The sequence below is a fragment of the Anolis carolinensis genome, chromosome 1, assembly GCF_035594765.1.
Source record: "Anolis carolinensis isolate JA03-04 chromosome 1, rAnoCar3.1.pri, whole genome shotgun sequence".
Taxonomy (NCBI): domain Eukaryota; kingdom Metazoa; phylum Chordata; class Lepidosauria; order Squamata; family Dactyloidae; genus Anolis; species Anolis carolinensis.
In genome coordinates, this window is record NC_085841.1 from 291,554,472 (window position 1) to 291,576,394 (window position 21,923).

The 21,923-nt window shown below is 38.2% G+C and overlaps 1 protein-coding gene across 1 annotated transcript in view; it reads right to left on the reverse strand.

Annotated features, from left to right (window-relative positions):
* Positions 1-21,923, reverse strand: part of abtb2 (ankyrin repeat and BTB domain containing 2) — a 167,467-nt gene that overhangs the window by 44,484 nt on the left and 101,060 nt on the right. The window contains exons 2-3 of the mRNA XM_062967861.1: positions 20,304-20,450; positions 15,110-15,323 (exon numbers count right to left, since the gene is read on the reverse strand). Coding sequence (XP_062823931.1) covers positions 15,110-15,323; positions 20,304-20,450 — 361 coding nt within the window. The remainder of the gene's footprint in view (positions 1-15,109; positions 15,324-20,303; positions 20,451-21,923) is intronic.

Sequence of the window (21,923 nt, forward strand, 5' to 3'; positions counted from 1 at the left end):
CCAACAACAACACAAGTGCAGCCACACTCCCAAACAAATGGCAGATTTGTTGTAAAACATGATGTTCTAGTGGTTAATTTGTAAAATCAAAACGTAATTTGAGGTTTAATAGGCTTTTCCTTAATCCCTCCTTATTATCCAACATTTTCACTTATCCAACGTTCTGCCAGCCCGGTTATGTTGGATAAGCGAGATCTGCTGTAAATGATATAGCGTTAACTGTAGTTCCTAATTCGACTGTAATTCTTTATTTGTTTGCTCTTCAATTTATCAGTGTTCATGTTATTGCTGCTTCCTATTAGTTATTAATCTTGATACCAGAGATGGAAAAATTACTAAAAAGGGTAAAGACACCAACTATTACTGAGCTCAATAGTCAGCATCAATATCAACACCAACAGTTAGCTGTTAATGCTTTTCTATTATGTTTCCATCTGTATTTATTACACAGAACTACTGTGCTGTTTTATGACTTTACCATATATTGAGGCTAAATACATTGTAAAATTATACATTGAGAATGAGAGTTTTATACTAAAAGACACTTCGTAAATATTTCAAATAAAAAAAATGCCAGTTCATGGCTTCTGTTTTAAGCCCCTGCAGATTCCTGACAATCCAACAGCTGCTTCTATTCTGAAGTAGCTTTTCTATAAATCAGAATTGCTGTAAAATTAAACATTATACTGAAAACCAGCCTTAAAACCCATTACAAGCAAGTTAAAAGTTAAGTGCAACTATCATAGAACTAATTAACACAATATTGAAGAGGGATAGGGTTAGGAATGTTTGTTTCTCAAGATATTTTGGACTTTACATTCCCAAGCAGCATTACTAAAGGTAAGAGATTGTGAGAGTTGTAGCTCAAAGCACCAGAAAGCCCAAATTTGCCCTGCTCCTGAATTACTTGGAGAAAGGTTTTGGGAACATTCAGGAAATAAACCTTAGTGCTAATAAATGCAGCATTCTAAATACACAATCAATTATTGTTTTTCTTTTAATTACAGCATTGTGATGGGCTTGTAAAAGCAGCAGAATTAGGAAAAAAGTACGGTATGTTTCAGGACCAGAACTCCTGGAATCTGCCATCTATCAGTGGCAATGAATGACATCTATGAGAAGAGAAGGAATTCTTAAAATGAAAGGATACAGTGCTTGTCCAAAGTATGTGGAATGCAGCTGGGATGACGAAAATGTATTTCCTGTTGCATGGGATTGCTCTTCAACTACAAGGGTATTTTGCCCTCAGGAGCTTAGAAGAAACTAGGAAAAGCATGTGTGATGATAGTTACGTAAATGACCCTTGAATATTACCATGAAAATCCAGACTGATGTGGTTTTCTGTTTGAAAGGTATGGCAGCAACATATAACTTTTTCCATTTACTTTCTTCTGCTACAAAAGCTAAACTAATCACACAGAAACTTTGTTTTCCTCTTCTATATTTAACAAAGAAGAATAAAAAAGTGGACACAAAATATGAAAGGGATTCATTTGACCTTTAAAACAGTTCATCCTATTTCCAATTTAAGACTTGATGAGAACAACACATTTTGGTTCTCTTCAACTGTTATGTATTCTGGAAACCACATTATTGAGTAGTGAAAGAAAGGATTTTAAATCTGATTATTTCCAGTTCAGGTTTAGAAATAGATCTTGAGATCTTGAGATTTGGGGACTAGATACTTACTGAAACATCATGGACTGATATTGTCATAGAAATATACCCCGTTCTATTAATAGTTCAGTTATTAAAACCTTCTTTGTTATGAAGATATAAACCATGACAGAGAAAACCCAAACCAGAAAGTATTGCAGCCACGTGTTTATGTTTATGGCAATGTTGTTTCAGACCTTACCATAACGTTCTTCAGGAAACAAGAAATTCCTGAAAACTGTGTGTTTATAATTTACTCTGATAGAAAATGATATTAACCTCCAGTAGAGGGCAATTAATACGAAAAATGATCCAACTCAGAGTCAAGAGTCTTTACTTATAGTGTAGACAATGCAAAATTGGAGTACCAGCTTGATGCCCTCCAGATGTGGTCACTTCCAAGACCCAGGGATTCTAATTTTTAATTTTTCAAACAGTAGTCCCCTAGAACTTGTGCCAATCCATGTTAAAAAGCAAACATACAATGGACCACTAAAAAGATAGCAACCCTACAAGCAGCCACAGAAGACAGCTTATTTCTCTGAAGATACTGAGCAGTGAAATACAATGATCAAGAGTTCCAGACAAAATGTACAGGAAGTGCTTAGTAATTTTCTTGAATGCTGCTTCTTGGGAAAGGGATCTTAGCCAGATTCTTGGCCACAGACTGTGAATTCCTCCTCTGTTAACCAGAGATGCAGTCTGCACTCTGTATCCATGGATTCGGCATCCACCGATTCAGATTATAAAAAGCTTGGAAACACTAAAAAAAACAAAATCCCCAAGAAGCAAATGTAGTTTTGCCCTTTTATTACAATACACCATTGCATATAATGGGACTTGAGCACTCAGAGATTTTGGTATCATGGGCTGATCCTGGGATCAAACCCCAATGTAATGATTTATTTTGTCTGTCAACTTCATTCCTTAGGGCCACTTTGTTTATCCTCTTTATCCTCTTCCAAATCAAATGCCCTTAGTGGCCTCTTGTTTTGTGCAGGAGGAAGGTGAAAGTGCAAGCTTAAGCACAGGCTATCAGACAGATCATATGCCCCATAGGAGCCTGTCTAAGCCCGGAAGTCCTCAGGAGATACCTTGCTTTCAGTTCTACTGCCTTCAAAGTTAAGGCTTGTAGGGACACGAAATCGGGCGTTTGGTGACTTCCCCATGTCTCTGGAATGCCCTTCCCAAGGAGGCCAGAATGGCCGTTTCCTCTCTGTCCTTTTGTTGGCAATCAACAACCTTTTTATTCTGATAGACTTGTAAAACCAAAGGTTCTTTTTTTAAGAAAGGGCTTTAGAGGGTGTATGTTTTAAATTATTTCATAGTTTAATTCAATTTTAATGTTATCTGTTGTATGCTTTTATGTACACTCTTCTTCTTCTTTTTAACTGTAAACCATTAGCTGTTGGAAAGAAGTATATAAATAAAGTGAATAAGAATAACAGCAGCAGCAACAAGAAGGCTGTAAGGAAATTTGAACATTACTAAGATACATGACCATGGCAGCAAGATTGTTGCATGCACAAAAACAGAAGAGCACCATGATACTAAATGGCAACGACTGACTACCTAAACTTTTGGATTTCTCTGAAATTGACAAGTTACCAAGTTGCATCTTAAAAAAATCACTTTTGTCTCTTTTGAAAGATTAGGAAACATTAATGAGTTGTATGTGTGTGTTTTGCAGAAAAATAAATACCATATATTAACTATAAGTTTGATAATTATTAGTTAAAACAAATATTTTGAGTAGTTGAAGTGTATAAATCACAACTATACTGAATAAAGGTATTTTACTTACTGTAGCTTAGTATAATCATTGTTAGGAATCTTTTAATATCATTTTTCTGTGCTAATTTTCTTTTTGTTATCCTTTCATTTTATATGAAAAGTTTAAGAAAAATGAAAGAAGCCCAGCAAAAAGGCTCACTGGTATGTATTTATTCTATGTATAGCTTGAAGTCAGAGCAAAGGCCTGCATTGCACCCACCCCCCTCTGACAATACTCCCTGCTCCTTGCCCATATGGGTCTGTGTCCCAGTGTTGGTCTGGCTCACTGCCACCAGCTAAATCTGTATTATATCAACACATTGTTTTAGCACATTAAGCATTTGATTTGTAAAGGCATCAAAGTATAACAAAAATGCATGCTAAAAGCCCTGTTGGAGTCTCCATATTAAGGAAATGAAGCACATGCTGAAAACAGAGGATTATTTCTGTCTCCAAGAGATAATTGCCTTCTACCACTTCAGAGGTGGGTACGTTTGATCCTCCAGATGTTTCTGGACTGCAGTTTCCATCACCCCTAGTTAGTATAGTTAATGTTGAGGGATTGTGCGAGTTGCAGTCCAACATCTGTAGGGACACCTCTAGATTTACCCTATTAGTTTTGAGCAGTATCCATTCTACAACGTTTCTTTCTCATCTGCTAATATCTGCTATAGAACCAGAAATCTTTTGAGCAGAAAGCAAGTGTGCCACTGGACAAGGGCAATCTCTTCTCTGTTATTTATCATAATTATTCCTAATTAATAATTGAATAATTATTATAATTATTCAATTATTAATTAATTATAATTGAATAATAATTGAATAATTATTCAACAACTCCGCATATGTATGCTTGCCCACAATGCCCTGCCTCATGTACGGAAGAGGAGTTGTTTAAAGCTACGGACAATGCGGTTGCTGTTGCCTGCTTTTGGTCCAAAACTATTTAGTTGCTTGTGATTTCCTTCCCCCCCCCCCCCCCATCATTTTGAAATGTATTTGTCGTGCAATGCTTTTGACACGAAATAAATAAATAAATAATTCCTAAAATGCATATTACAAAGAAACTGTAGAGACCTTGCAAGAAATGGCTAAAGGCTCCTATAAGACCAAAGTGCATGTCCACAGAAGAAGACGTACATTGTGCCTCTGTCTGAAACACACATCTCTGGCCTCTCTGCCTTTTGGTTGCCCTTAGTTGTGAATGGCTCATTGTGCTACGCTGCATCAGGCATGATTTGATCTTTCAGGCAATACTGGTGGGCATCACAGACAGAATCATATACTGCCACAAAGAATATTCATTTCAACAGCATTTGGTTAAATGCTACAGTTATAAGTACTTAGGATGAACCAGCATGGCATAATTGTTGTTTTATTGTTGGTCTAGGACTATGGAAGACCAGGGCTTGAATCCCCACTAGCCATGGAAAATCAGTTGATGACTTCAGATAAACCACATTCTTTCAGCTTTAAAAGAAGGCAACGACAAACCTACTTTGAATAAAGCTTACAGAGAAGACACTGTAATAGGGTCATTCATTATACGTTGGAGTCGACTTGAAGGTATTTGATATCGAAGAATAAGAAGATCACAATGTAAGGCTGACTCTCTGTATGAACTCTTGACGGGTTTTTCTGGCAATATTTAGAGGAGTCAGTCACAGGATCTTGAACTGTGACTCTCAAATTGTGGTTCTCCAAATATTTTGCATGTCAGTTCCTATATTCCTTGACCAGCCTTATTGCCTGGGATTTGAGGTTAATTGTGAGGGAATGATTTTTAGGTTTATTCCTTGTGATTGGGACATAGAAACCGTTCATTAGAATTGTTAATTTTTTATTGTTGTTATTGTGAAAGAGCAGAATGTTTTCAAATAATTATTCAACCAGTGAACAAATCCATAGATCAGTCTATTCATGCAGTTTATTAGGGGTAGAGTGTAAGTTAACCTTAAGAAAACCTCTCCAAAAAACAGTGGGATAAATCCAACATTAGCACCACTCATGATTGATCCACTGAATTGTATAGGGAGTTAGCCACAGGTAAATTAGTTCATATTGATTTCAGATAGGTAGACAGGGTTTAGCCAAATGTGTTGAACCATATGGCATGAACTGATGTTTTAAAATAACATTTCCATATAATTTTGCAAAGTGTGACAACTATACATATTGCTTCACTCAAGGAATCTGCAGAAGGAAAACATAATTCACTGATCTGAGTGTAGCAAACTGTGTTCTTGGTCAAGTTAAGCAAGCAAGAGATCTTCTGAAAAATAATTCAAATGCTGTGGTCTCTGCCTGAGTTAGTGACACTAGGACTGGGGAGTGCTCCAAAGAAGACATTGTACACATCTGCTAATGCACTGAATGAGCCCGCATGAGGTCACATAGCTACTGAAGTCAAGAAAAGCTATTTGTGAACCTGTAAACATTGGTTTAATCATGGGTCTGAATAAAATGTTATGAAAAAGATCTAAAGGTCTTCATTGTTGAAATTATTTACGTTACTTTTCAAAAATAGAATCTCCTTCATCCCCATAAAAGCAACAAAGTACTCCAAACACCTAGACATGCCAAGGACACAACCATTTTGGACAATCACAGCAGGAACAGCCAAGGAAAAAGACGGTTTCTTAAAAATAGCCAGGGTGTTTAATCTTTTAGTCCATTGGTGCTCTTTTGGAGAAAGGCAAAAAATACAGATTCAAATAAAGTAATATAACATGGCTCACTTTGTGCCAATACCCAAAAAGTCTGAATTCACAAAGTTTTAAAATATCCTTGAATACAAAATACAGTACCAAATGAGTGGAAGCAAACAGGACAATGTGATTGAAAGGAATCTACTATATTTTTAGAACACCAATGTCAAAATAATGCTACTGTCATTTACATGTTGGAATTTTTGACATGTTTTCCCCTTGGTCTCTAGTGATATATATTCTTTGTATATAGAATATAGCTGTGTCAGTATACAGAAAAATTTGGGAGAGGACCTTGTAATAAATACTCCAAAAGCAGATGGCACAGGAAGAAGACAGTTTTGTCTTGTCATCTTTACATTGTCTCTGCTGTCAGAATATGCAAACTAAGCTTGTCAACTGATCAGAAAGACAAAACATAACAGTATAGTTTTTTTAAAAAAAAATCTCTCTGGAACATTTATCAGACATTGTATGCTTGCATGTAAATGCTCAACATCTAGTCTGGTTGTCAGGTGTCATTTTAAAGTAAAAGTTTGGGTTTCTTGGAACATTGTTTTTTGCTTAGTGTGCCTTCCTAAACCACCTCTAGTGCGAACTAGAGCATTATGTCCTAGTGTTGAATTCTACTGTTAGCCCCAGCTCCTGCCAACCTAGCAGTTCGAAAACATGCAAATGTGAGTAGATCAATAGGTACCGCTCAGGCGGGAAGGTAACGGCGCTCCATGCAGTCATGCCGGCCACATGACCTTGGAGGTGTCTATGGACAATGCTGGCTCTTTGCCTTAGAAATGGAAATGAGCACCAACTCCCAGAGTTGGGTCACGACTGGACATAACGTCAGGGGAAAACCTTTACCTTTTACTTTACAATCTTAATTCCATCAATTCTGCCAAAGGGTTTGCTAAACCTAGGGAAATATTGTTTTTTGTGATAGACCAATATGTAGATGTGGCAGCAGAAATTGTGGGGACTGGGTTCACCCTCACTTCCTGGAAGGCTCCCAATCCCTGTTCACTATTAAAAGTCCACGGCTCTGTGAACCCAATTTTCAGATGGGCTAAGGATGGATATAAGAACCAGGATAGTATAGTGGCTTGATCCTTGAGACTATGACCCTGGAGATGAAGGTTTGATTCCCTGCTTGGCTATGGAAACCCACTGAAAACCCCATAATAGATTCAACTTAGGGCATAAGTCAGAAACAACCTGGAGACATAACAACAACAACAACAACAACAACAACAACAACAACAACGGGATGGATATCAATCGGAAGTGAGATGACTGACTGATGAATCCATGCACCATAAAATGCCAACATTTTGCATTGGTTGCAACCAATATAGTTATCTTCAATGCAGATCTAGTAGTCCTTTTTTTCAGGCTCCCACTTTCTCTTATTGTGTGGTCAAAGCTACTAGGTGTATAGTAACCTGCATGTTTAAATTCAAATACTGAACAACCTCACTGCAAGTATTCCTTTAATAACATCTTTTCCTTTTTCTCATTAAGCTGTTGGCCTCTGTGGGGCATTTATTTTATAGAAGTCAATACAGAAAGAGGTCTTCTCTTGGAAATGGCATTTCTTCCAAGTACTGGTATGTAAAGATAATATGCAAATCAAGCCAGAATCAGTCTTGCTAGTGTTAATGCAGGGTATAGCAACTGACTGATATAGCAGTGCTTTTCTGCCGTCTCCCACACAGTCTTGTTACAGCAAAAATTGACACATTCGGAGGGCCCCTAGTGTACAAAAACCAGAACAAGGTCTCTCTTGTTCAGGCTAGCCAGCCCCTCTGTATTCATTAAAGGCTTTTTTCACAGTGTTCTCAGATTTTTCCAGCCTACAGTCAGTTTCCACCACGTTGGCAAGCTCAGAATTTTTATTTCTAGCTGGATGGCATACTCCCCCTCTGCCCTGAAATAAAATGCTTACTGGCTTTCATCAAGGAAACCTAATGGGGTACCAAACTGGACCACCTCCATGCTTACATATTGTTTATTTTATTTTATTTCCTTGCTGTCACTCAGCCTAAAATACTACACTCCAGCAAATGCTTGGCATTTTGTAAGCAGTGATTCATTGGCACAGTGGACAGCACATAAAGCTCTCTGCCAATGCAGGCTCCCAATGTCAATGCGTTCCCTCTCCCCTATATTCCCAGAAATGAACTCAGGTTTCTGCAAGACTGGATGATACTAATATTAGTGATGGAAATGATACAGAACTGGCACTCAGTGGCACCGGCACATCCTAGGACATGTTCTGGGGTGATGACATTTGCTCAGGCAGTATGGGCTTATGGTATGTGAAAGAAGTTTGCCCACATTCCAATACAGAGGTGTGGGAGGATTTTCAGGTTGCAAAACACTTCTTGATGTCAACACAATTTCCAATTTCCCAGGCAGTTAGAGTTCTCTTATTATGTCCCCTTAAATGAGTCCTGTTACAAACAACAAGGCAAGTACTTCAGTAGATCATTCATGAAAGCCACAGTGGGGACATGCACCAACACCCCTGTGTTACAGACTAGATCTCAGACTACAGGCACATAGGCATATGTAAGACTCTAGATACAAATTACATATTTTTCTAGTGTTTCTAAACAATTATCAATACCTAGGAATTTCTAGGTCCTCCAACACAACTCTATGGTCAACTTCCAGCAGGTGTCAGACTGGAAGATCTAGAGCAGCAGTTCTTGAACTGTGCTCTACAGAGCCGTAAGTAATCCATGAAGCATAGTCAGGGGCTCTGTAGGGAGTCCACATCCCCACCTAGTAAGCATTCAGGGCCTACTATTGTTCCTCTTGTTGTTGTTGTTGTTTTTGTTGTTATTATTATTGCAAAGGCTGGATGGCCATCTGTCGGCGGTGCTTTGACTGTGCTTTTCCTGCAAAGCAGAAGCAGGTTGGACTGGATGGGCCCTGGGTTACTGCTCCTCCTCCTCCTATTATTATTATTAGTGCAAAGGCTGAACAACCATCGGTTGGAGGTGCTTTGACTGTGTTTTTCCTGCAAGGCAGAAGCATGTTGGACTGGATGGGCCTTGGGTTGCTCCCCCCATCATCATCATCATCATCATCATCATCATCATCATCATCATCATCATTGCAAAAGTTTATTTGCTGCAGGCTATCAATTCCTTTTCCACAGTATTGTTCTGGAAGGTTTTAAGTATCAGCGTAGTGGAGATAAATAAGAAAGCAAGGGTCAATTATAACATATATTTGTTTGTCCTTGAGTGTCAGCTTAAAAAAATCAGAGCATAGCTGATGATAATCAGTGTTGTGATGTGAATGGGGTTTTTCCCTGGGTTTATATCGCACATCAGAAGCATATTCTAGAAAAACAATGGGGCACAATACAGCAGTGCCGAGTTTGCAGATGATTTAGCACAGGCAGCTAAAAAAAGGTCAAACTGTAAAGGCTTGCCAAGGCTGAGTAAGTGAATCAGTTCTTTTATGCAGCATGCTGTGCGCCTGGAACATTCAAAGGCAACCTCAATTTACTTTTTCCTCTCACTGTAAATGAGCAAACAGGATCTTGGGTACAGAGCATACTCTACACAATTTTATCCCAGGCATTGAGGTCATTGGGGCAAGATACACAAAATACATTCTGGAACATTTTCACAGGCTTGTGGGATTTTTGTCGCTCTCACTATACATGCTGGCCAAATAATGAGGATATTTCTAAACTTCAAGGCTGCACCAAAGCTGGCCATTTGTTTGCCATGCTTTTAAATATTATTAAAGGTAGAAGTACAGGCATATGCATACCTTTACCTAGAGGAGAAACATTCTGCTCAAGCAATTAATTCCTCTGCCTAAATTGGGCAGCCAAAGCTGGATATCTACATCCCTTTGAAAAACAATAATGCCAAATCCTGCTGGTCAGCTGTTTGGGAGGTAAAATAGTGGGCTGTATTCAGTTCTCTTCTCCCACTCACATTCCTTTTCTTTGCATATAGCTGATCATGCAGCTGCAGCAGCAGTGCATTTGTTCTGTTAAATAAGGGCTCAATGTTGTTGTTATGTATCTTGAAGTCAACTCCGACTTAAGGCATACCTATCATAGTATTTTTGGGACACAATTTATTCAGAGGAATTGCCATTGCCTCCGTCTGACGCTGAATGAGTCTGACTTTCCCAGGAAAGGTTCCATGACTGAATGGGAATTAAACCTTGGTCTTCCGGAGTCCAAATCCAACACTCAAATCACTGTTGTTTAAATATTACTTTAAATTTCCTGTACATTGACTCAGTTAGAAATAATGGATGTTGATGCAGCATATAACATTGATTTAAGAGTGAAAGAAGTACAGCTTGAAAAGCAATTCTGGCATTTGCTTTCTCTGGCAAATGGCCTAAGGGAAGAAGAATTTGTGGGATGGCTAAATAGGTTTATATTTTAATCTGTGCATCCCAATCTGATCAACAGCCCTCGCTCTATGGAACAGGGGAAACAAAAAGTGGCCAGTACATGGTAGTGTCATGCTGAGCTGTCACAGAAATAACATTTCAGGCAAAGAATCTGAAAAAATCTCCCTTGTCGTTTCTGACTCACAAAGCTACATGTTTCCTCAAAAAAGAAGTTATTAGCAAGATGGGAATTCATCCTGGATTTTGATTCATAATTTAAAATGGCAAAACAAAGTACTGAACTTATTTTGGGGATAGGTTGAGCACTCTGGATACCTTCTTCAAACTGGTGAATAAAGCCAGAGCAAATTGAGAAGAAAGGCTGAAGTATTAGCTTCCATAACCTGAGTAATGCCAGTTACTGTGAAATTATGATGTTGTGTTGACTGTTTATTGCTTATGTTTTGTTTTTCACTTGTTGTATTTTGTATTTTGTGTCATACCTTGAGTGTTTTGTGAGCCGCCCCCAGTCCCTTTGGGAGACAGTGGCAGGATATAAAGTTGTTGTTATTATTGTCGTCATCATCATCATCATCATCATCACGACATTTGTAATGCTATGAGAGCATATGGGATGAAGAATATAAAACTAGAAATCTGTCAGATAGGGCCAGTGAGAAATAGAGACAGGAAAAGGGAGCAGATAAGGACACAACTTTGAGAGGGAAATTACAGGTTGAGTTAGAAATACAGATAAAGCCAATGTAGACCAAAAAGCAATGTGGAAAGAATTCAGGGAAAGATGTTACTGTTTTTGTACAAAACTGGAACCTCTACGTAAGAGCATTCCAACTTAAGACTGTTTTGAATTAAGAGCTGTCACTTGGCCTGGGTTTCACTTTGACATAAAAGCAGCACTTTGAGTTAAGAGCTAGCACCAGAGGGAGCGCTAGCACCAGAGTACAGGGCTTTAGGGCTTCAAGGGAGCAGCGTCCATGCCTTGTGACTCTGTGCCTTGTGCTCTTTGGGAGATTGCTGTCCGCTTTTCTCTTATCCGCTTTGAGGAACTTTGTGTTAATTGATTTTGTGTGGTTTTTATTCCTGGTATTTTTAGCTTCATGAAGATTCAGAGGGAGAGAGAGCAACAGAGAGAGGGAAGCTGGAATGAGTACAGTATGAAGAAAATTGTGATTCCGCCTCTACACTTTGTGCTTCCTTGTCACAACTTTGTGCTTCTACTATTTTAAAGTTGATCTTTCTTTTTTATTGTTCCATGTAGATGTCATTTATACATTATTTGTTATTTATAAAGTACATAATCTTATTTTATGACATGTAACAAAAATGGGGTGGAGTAGAACAGATTAATAGCATCTCAATGGGAAATTTGCTTTGAGATAAGAGTTTTGAGTTAAGAGCTCAATCACGGAATGAATTAAACTCTTATGTCAAAGTATCACTGTATTGTATTATATTGTATTGTGGGTCTGGAGGCAACCTAATACTAGGTGTTAAACTTGTTTGTTATATAATTTTCTATATTCCTGATTGGATAAACTTTCACTGAAGAATCAACAAGGAGACTCGTCCATGCTACATAACAGCAAAAAATAAACCTGCTTGTGAAGTCTAGTAGTCACCCTTGGGCTTGAGTAACAGATCCATGTAAAGTACTTAAGGGAAAGGAAAGTTGAGTGTTCGGAATCCAAAGGCTGAAACCAGGAGACTAACCTGGAGAGGGCACCTGGCATACAGATGCATCACCCCACCGACCTGGAAGTACTCAGGTATCATGGCACTAACCATTTGAATGTTTGGTCTCCCTTAGAGATATCAGCAGGACTGGAATGTTTGGGGGAGAGGCTTGGCACATCTGCAGCTCCGTTAGTGCACTGTTTGTATGGATAAGACAGGCAGCAAATGCTCTATGGTAGGCATGGGCAAACTTTGGCCCTCCAGGAGTTTTGGATTTCAACTCCCACAATTCTTAACAGCTGGAGGGCCAAAGTTTGCCCATGCCTGCTTTATGGTCACTGGAAACAATATTATTGCCCACTGTGTGAGAGACCTCCAAGTCAGCTCAGAAGCTTGGCCCTGTTCCTGGATCCAGAGTATTCTTCTGCTTTGATTCCTCAGTTGCTCATCAACATCCTAGCTCTTGACCTTTGGATTGCTAATCAACCACTCGGCTTCTCATTTCCCTAAATGACTATGGAGTGTCGTTTTTCAATTTCAATCCCTCTAAGCACTTTTCAGAGTCATCTGAGAGTATTTTTCTGAATGCACTGCAACAGACATTGGCAGGGGTCTTCGGGGGGGGGGGGGTTGCTATGTCCCTGCAGAGTACATCTTTGCAGCACTTCTGGCTAAAGGAAAACTGTTGGATACGTTGCCAATTCTCCCTATTCCCTGAGAACATGAAAATGGTTGTATCAGGACAAAGCTTAATTGCTTACAAGATGGATTTCACTGGGGCTTTCTATTGTGTGGTTGAAACAGAATTATAACATCCATGTTGATAAAAAAGTGAATTTTCATGGCATGAGTCCAACTTATGCCATCATAATTCATTAACAAGATGTCAGCCAGTTTTTTTTTCTAAAAGAGAAGCACATATAAATAAGGTATTTTTTAGGGTGGATCTCCATTATAAAGACTCTATTCTACAGTCCACGTTTTAGAACTCTGTATTTCATTCTGACCTCTAGGCAGATTTGTTTACAACTCATGATTAAATGGTATCTGACAAAATACACGTATGACTGAAATGCATGAACACAGAAGTCCCTTGCTCACTGGAATTTCCAGTAACACTGATAACATCATAGAAGAAGCTCTGGCTTTCTTTTAACAATGCATTTATGTAAAGAAAAAGGAATATAAAGCATTTATCCTTGCCACACTTTTCTGCGGAATTCTGACCAAACCAATTTGAACTAAAATTGAAAGGGAAGAAACGATAGATTATGTGACAGGAAGAGTGTAGGAGCCAAGAAAATGGAAGCTGCATTCCAAAAAGGATTAAAATCGCAGGGATGACAGAACTGTAAATTCATTTAGAATACATCCTCCAGAGATGGCTATTTAATGGCCTAATCTTCTTTTAGGCATCACTCTCAAAATACATTATTTCCTTGACTTCTTTGCCAGTTGTAATGCTTTTGATCTGTTGTCTGCTTTCAGAACACAAGCACATAGCAAACTACTTTTTACTGAGTCAGGCCATGGACCCATCTCTCTAGTAGCAGCAATGCAGGGTTTCAGACTAGATACTTTTCTAGCCCTATGTGGACATCTTTGATATTTCTTGGCGGTCTGTCATTCAAGTACTCACCACGCCTAATCCCAAGATCAGAAGGTAATTGGAAATGTTGGGGGTATGGTGATAGTTTTCTTGTTGTTGTATTTCTTAGCTGGCTAATACATAAAGTAGGCAATGGAATGTATGTTAGCAATAACTAACATGCTCTATTGATCTGGATGAGTAATTTCCAAGCATAACTAAATTGGGTTCATGTCAATTGTCTTCAGTGTATGCTTTTTACTATTTGTATAGATTATATTTGATATTAGTTTATTTTGAGCTGTAGGGTGTCTTAAAGACCTGACAGTGAAAGGAGAGGTCACAAATCTACAAGCACCAAGAATATAGCCTATTTAATGCCAAGTCTCATGTCTGAAAATCAGAACATACAATATGAGACTCATGTTTTTAATACTCCATGTGACCAAGACATTCTGTCATGCCTAGGTACATATCCACTACAAAGGAAGGGAAGGAAGGATAGATGGAAGGATAGGAGCCCTGGACATTGGAAAATACATTTCTGATTTGTCCAGGCCAATACTAAATGTCTGGGGATCTCTCCTTAGATGTAAACTTTGAGTCTGCCTATTAGTAGTTACAATGCATATTGTACTGGAGCTATGACTCTGAGGATCAAAGTCCTGGTACTTGTTAATTAGCAGGTAGTATGACATCAATTGCAATGCATTTGAACTCCCTTGTTCTCTCTGCATTTATCTGCAACCTGTGCTGTAGCCAAAAAGGAAATGAAATTTCCTTGTTGGAATCCAAAGCACTTTGCTGTGGCTTCTTCATGAGTGGGCAAAAAAAAAAAAAAAAAGGTTGGCAAAAAATCTGTTCATGATGGGATGAGAAAATGATATTTCTATATAACTGACAACAACAACTTGTCTTTTTATATTTCCCCTTGGGGTATCACTTCTGAGACTGTCGTAATTAGGGCCAGTATTTCAAAATTTACCACACTGACACTGGTCCCAAGAGACATAAATGGTTGCTGAATAGGACCTCAATACTAATGTAAATGCCACTGCTCAATGGATAATTATATAAATTGCAATTACCACTAGAATTCATACCTATATTCCTACCTTACTAAAAATTAATGATCAAGGCAACTTGCTTCTAGTTCAGTTTTAAATATCTGGCAAAGGCAAGAAAGTGCATTGGCTGTGTAAAAGGATCGAGTGATCTCTGATATTTGGAAATGAACAACTAATTAGCTGGTTTAAGGTGTATTGTGCTATCAAATAAAGGTGTGAGAGGTGATTATTGCATTACCGAAAGGTGCACTTACCGTTCATTATTCAGAGCCATTCTTGGTGGATCCAGGTTGGGGTTTTCCATGGACTCCATTTGAGGACAGCGTAAAAAGTAATAGAGGGTATGAAGCGCATCAGGGGACCACGTGATGGGCTGCTGCTGCTGCCTGGTTTGTCGAACAGGACTCATGCCAGGACGCAGCGTGTTCAAACATTGCATGTGATGCATTGCTCGAGAGACCAGATCACCTGGAAAAGGAAAGGGAAAAGATGTAGAGAAAACTTCGTGTTTCCAAAAAAACCCAAAAAAAACCAACAACAAAAATCAACACCTTTTTGAAATATTCCAAACATTCCGATTAATGCTTTTCATTAATGGCCAGGAATAGTTCAAATTTTTTTGTCTTTATGGCAACCAAGTGCCCCCTCCATATAGCTAAACATGCCTGGTACTGAATGCCAGAGAAATGAGGTCTGAAATTCTTCAAACATCCTTTGTTTCCCCAGAAGCAAATATACAATAAACAAGATCATTAACAATTTTTTCTGTCTGAGATGGCCTACTTGTTCCACCTAATTGTAGGTCTGGCCTTGTCAATGGTCACTAACATTTTTAGGTAGAGCGTACCTTTTGTAATATTTCATTAGAAAATTCAAATTGTGAATTACTTTTAATATTATTGTCAAGCTGTTTATGTCTAACTACAACAGGTTTAGGGTCAAGTGACCCTCCACCCTGAATATCATAATTTAAAAATCATCTAGGCTTTTAAAGTAAAAAACAATGGTCATAAAATATCAGTGGTCTTGCAATTTTGGCTCATCAAGTTCCCCACCAAATGCTTGTTTTGGCTGCCTGGATAGGAATGCACAAAAACATTATTTTCTATGAAGAAATACATTACAGTATTTCATATGAAAAGAGCAGAAAATGCTGTATGCAGCTATGTGCAAAAAGTACCATGTGTGATTTTTGCACATATTAAGTCTAAAACTGTACAAAAAGTGAAAAGTTCTCAATGACTTTCTCATATGGAAAAAACTGATAGAATTATTTATCACTCTCTTTGAGAACCAATTTAGTAAAGAATTACTGTACATCCCTCCCAAATGTGCAGGCCTGTCCATCTTTTATTTGGTAACTTATAATATCAAAGGTCAAAGTTGGGTTTCTCTCACACCAGTGACATAAGTAAGTACAATGCTATATGTTCGTGTATAAATAAGCTATAGGTTCCTTTCCCCCCCTCTAGGAATCCATTACCTTTTGTGAATCTAGGATTCATAGGAAAAAGCCCTCCATTGTTCATATACAATTACAATTCTGGGAAAGATTGAAATGAAAACAGCAAGGAGCACTTCAAAGCTGTTTCTTTAAAGGCTACATAAGGGTGAATATTTCTCTCCACCAACTGTAGTGAGTAAGCCAAAGCTGAAACTGTTAACACTGGGATATTCGGGGTTTTGGTGGGACCTACTCGTAAGTATGCAAGCTGCATTCAACTCTATATTATTTTCTTCGGAATAAATATAACTAGGAGCGCTCGGTGGCAGAGCAGCTTAAATCGCTGAGCTTCTGAACCTGCTGACTGAAAGGTCAGCAGTTCGAATCTGGGGAGCGGGGTGAGCTCCCACTGTTAGCCTCAGCTTCTGCCAACCTAGCAGTTTGAAAACATGCAAATGTGAGTAGATCAATAGGTACCGCTCTGGCAGGAAAGTAACGGTACTCCATGCAGTTATGCCAGCCACATGATCTTGGAGATGTTTATAGACAATGCCGGTTTTTCGGCTCAAAAATGAAGATGAGCACCAACCCCCAGAGTCAGACATGACTAGACCTAATGTCAGGGAAAAACCTTTACCTTCACCTAAACATACCTAGAATTCTAAAATGCAGCACAATAGATGTTTACTTGGAAATAAGCCTCACTGAGGATGATGGGGATTGCATTCCGAGTAAAAGTGCATTGGATTGAGCTTTATAGTCTTTGCTCGGGGTGGATGGGTATTACACAGGTTTGAAAAGGCATGGCTATAGTGTGCCAAAGTATTATATTTTATGTGTGCACTAACATCCTATTACTCTTCTATTACTGCTGCTCTATAGCACTGCCCAATTATCCATGATGTACATCTGGAATTCAAATTTTCAGTGCAGAATAATATACACACCCCTAACTCTTAACTGTTCCGTCCTTACCATGCTGGCAACTTATGGCTGCAGTGAAGGAAAAAAAAGCCTCTATATAAGGAGATTCATTCATTAAGCATAGTCACTAAGCCAGCCAACTCAGAGAGCAGGGAAAGGAAGTTGCATTCAATCATGACCTTGTGCTACAAGCACTCGCTTGTGCCAGAGAATATATAGAGGCATGCTAAACCTCAATTTGAGGCAGGTCACAAAATAAATGTTAAAACTTATAAGGTATGTGCTTGACAGTAATATTTAGATGGTGGTATGCTTAAAGAGAAATGCCATGGAGAATGTTTTAGGGAGGAAAAGCAGTCCAGGAGAACATAACTTAAAGAGACATTGTAGGGCAGTAAAGGTTTCAAACGTAGCTTCTGTTACAAAAATATAAACAGACTTTTCAACTTTTGTATATAACTGTATGATTTACTTGTACCTCTCCATGAATTAGAAAGTACCAATAATAGAGAAAGAGTTATTTTTTTTCTCCTTTTTTTTATAATGGAAGGTGAAACAGCTTGGTAAACTAGAAAGCTGGTTACTTTTTATTTGGGGGTTACTATAAACGTTTATAAGTTGCAAAAATGATTTAAAATTCCCCAAAATCTGGGTAAATGTATACATGGGATAATGGTTGAATACGGACCCAGCGCAAAGACAGTTGCAAGAGTGGGAGACAGGAAATGCTCCTACCCCACTCTCTGATATCCCCTTAGTTGGGGACTGGAGTGTATGCTGGGTGTTTCCAATCTGTGGGTCATTGTTTTGTTTTCCATATTTATTGAGAAATTTGGTTCGAACTAGAGGAGTTCGAAGCAGCTCTGTTGATATGCTGCCTATTTTTGGTGATTTATTTCTCTTAAGTGCACTGAATGCAGCATTCATTTCACTTTCTAACATAGGAGGTTCATCTTCTAAATGGTTCCTCTTTGAATAAATCCATCATCTTTTCATATCTTTTATATGATTTTTTATTTCTACATGGTTGCATAATGTAGTTCCCTACTGGTCGTATAGCATCCCTACTCTTGGTGCAAATTTTCCTTTTCAGATTAAAAGCTCTCCTATTTTTTCCTTTTTGTTGTTATATATTTCTTATAATTGCTCTCTTTGAATACAGGTCACTGAACTATTGCATTGAGGGTTCTGACTCTATTTCTGTCTCCTTTTACTTTTGCTTCTCATCTATCCTTAACTGCTTGAAGAGTTTCATCAGACAACTATTGATGTTCCTCTTTCTTTTTGGTTGCAGATAGTGTCTTTTTGCATTCCTTCATGGCAATGTACCTGATACCAGTTCAGAACTGTGCTGGCTAGATGGCTGCTAGCCAATTAGGTGTAATAGTGTAAATCTAGTTTTTACATTATTTTAAAATTCTATGGGGATCTTCTTCAGGTTGTATTTTGGCATGACCATTCTTCTTTAGCTTTACTCTGATTTTAATATGATCTGTGCCACAATTTTCTCCTGATCTTGCTTTTGCGGAGAGAATGGAGTTTCTCCATCTTCTGCTTCTGGTAGTGCAGTCTGTTTCTGTATTTGCCATTAGGTAATGTCCATGTACAGTGTTCCCTCACTACTTTGCTGTTCACTTTTCGCAGATTCGTTTTTAAATAAACTCTAAAAGACTATTATAAATCATAAAAAATTACAATTTACAGCCTAAGGAAGGGAGGAAGGAGAAGCCGAAAGGAGAGAAAAGGAGCCCAAGCGGCAACAGGAGGAGGAGGCGGCAATTTATCAACATATGATTGGTTCATAAAGACTTAAAATAGTGTATAATTACTAAAGTAATGTATAAATATTAAAATAAATATAGTGTCCCTACTTCGCGGATTTTCACTTATTGCGGGTGGTCCTGGAACCTAACCTCAGCAATAAGTGAGGGAACACTGTACACAACTGCCTCTTTGATTGTTTGAAGAATGAGTTTGAAATGGCCTCGCAAAAGTCAATCACTTGCTTTCCTGCTTCATTTCTTGATCCTAAACCAAATTTCCCTGCAATTCTTGATTCTGCTGTATGTCCTGCTTTGGCATTCCAATTGCATATGATCAACAAGTCCTATCTTGTTGTGAGATCACTAGCTCTCACTGATTATGCTTCACAATTCCATGTTTCTAGAATATATGCTGTGCCTCAGCTGAATATCCTTTCGGTTTGAGTCAAGTTGTATAATTAACCAAAGGGCTATTTGTACTTGTCCTCTGCTCTACCTCAGTAGCTCATTGGGTGTCAGCACACATGCAAGTATAATATTCTCATTTCATTTTGAATTGTATCACCACAGGATTTTCATTCAAAAAGGGTTGATTGTGCTTCCTTCTGAGCACTACTAACTAGCATCAGCTATGGCACCATTGTCGTTGTTTCTGAGAGATCCTTTACAAGTGTTACCTCTCCACAACTGCTGTTGCCTCGTACCTGCTTAGCACAGTTAGTCTGGCTCTTTTGCAAAAGCCTATCTGATATGAGGAATGTATCAGCAGCACTGCAGCCATCAACATAGGCTCTAAATCAAATTTTTAATTCCAGCTAGAAGTTACCACTCAATCAATGCAATTTACATAAAGGCTGATTTACCAAGTCCTTATTGGTTTATTGGTTCAAATTCTAATTTAGACAAACAACTGAATTTAGCCCACCATGTTACATGTAACTGAAATAACTACATGCTCTTTCCCTGCCTGTATTTTCATTGGCATACTTTGCTGTTTCGCCTGTGTTCATTTTTATATTGCAAATCCTGTCAAACCTGCTCTACATAAAGTGCCATAATGAAAATAATAATTACAATAATAAGAAGAAAGAGATGAAGGTGGTATTAGACAGTTAATGTCTGTGCATTGCTGTATACATTGCATTAAAAGAAATCTGGATTTCCCTGAAAAAACATCCTGAAACATTTATAATTTGCACAATACTAGCCCAAGCAAAACAACAGCAAAGCCAATGGCAAGATTCCTCTTGACTTCCATTGAGAAAGGCCCCATGCTTTGTGTAAACAAACAAGTTAAGTGTTGCATGTGAAACTCACTTAGTTCAGAGATACTTCCAACGCATGTTGCCAGGAGAGATTGTTCTAAAGTTCGAAGTTCCAGCTGAGCGTAAGCATCCGCTCTTCCATTGCTGCATATGGATCCATCATTATAAGGACTGAAGTATGCTGGCAGAGAAAGTACTCCTACATAGAGACAAAGAAGAGAAAAGAGGTTTGTTAAAAAGGATCAAAAACCAAAAAAACAAACAAACAAAAAACCAACAAATATCAGGCATGCTGAAAGGATAAACAAAAGTGCATGATGTTGTCTCATCTGAAGCTGGCCAGTGTTCATATCTGTCTCTCCCACACATTTGCTTCTGTAGATCTGTTACAACTAAAAAAGAAGACATTGAGCCAGATGGTTTTACACCTGGCTCAATAATCTTTCAGTGTGTTAAAGGTAAACTGTAAGGTTTTACTATCACTTCTACTCCAAATGCTCATCTAGTACAAAAAACCACATAGCTATCGAGGTCCCCATGTGCATATACCATTATGCAGACAAACTGTATTCTAAGTGAAGAATACATTATGATATAAGTGAGGTCACCATCCATAAAGGCTGCAGTACTTTGCACTACAATTGTAAGGGCAAAATAGACTAACTAAAGGAAATAAACCATCATTCCTTCTGCTGCTGCATGGATCAGAAGACAAACAATGGTCAAGATTTAATGAGAAATAAAAGCTTCTTTATTTCTAAAGACTACAATCATGCGATGGTCAAAAACAAACCCCATCTACATAGGGTTGCTGTGAGTTTTCCGGGCTATATGGCCATGTTCCAGAAGCATTCTCTCCTGATGTTTCACCCATATCTATGGCAGGCATCCTGAGAGGTTGTGAGGTTTGTTACAAGCTAGGCAATATCTACACAAGCTGCTCTTGTACTGTTATAATAGACTAAAAGATCAGATTGCAGCACCCATTCTCTTGTCAAGTCCTGCCAACTCTACCTGCTTGCTTCCATGTTTGTGCCGACTATTAGATGAAAATTATCAATCCCCCACATAAGACAACAACCACTACTTTCCTTTAGGTTTGATTGTTGGGAGTTTAGGCTTATTTGATCAATAAAAATTATTCAAAGCAAAAGTGATTAGCTTCTCTATTCATATTTGCACTGTTTTTTTTTTTTTACTTTTTTAAACTGATCTCATGTACCCTCTGTTTATAGGCATTTCCAACGCCAACAATGACATCATCAAGAACTTCCTGTGTATCAGAAGGATAAGAAAATAGAGAAATTGTCTGTGTCTTGGCAACATGCCTTGTTGTGAGCAAATGGGAAATCCTAACTAGTGGCTTAGTAATCTGCATATTTGGAAAGCTGAGAATAGAAAGGAGTAGCACATACAAACTAGAAATGTCCAAAGATGCATTCCTAATGAATTCCTTTTCTTTCCCACATTAGTTGCAAGTATTTCCCATTGGGTACATTTCACATACAGCAGTGCTAAAGTATAAATAGTCTGATACAGCAGCAGATCATACTAAGAATGGTGGAAACAGAAACTAATGAGTGCATTAATAAAACAAGATGTCTAGGAAAGATTTAAGTGACACATCTTTCATATCCTCAGTAATCATGACAGGTCTTTTTCATTATTAAAT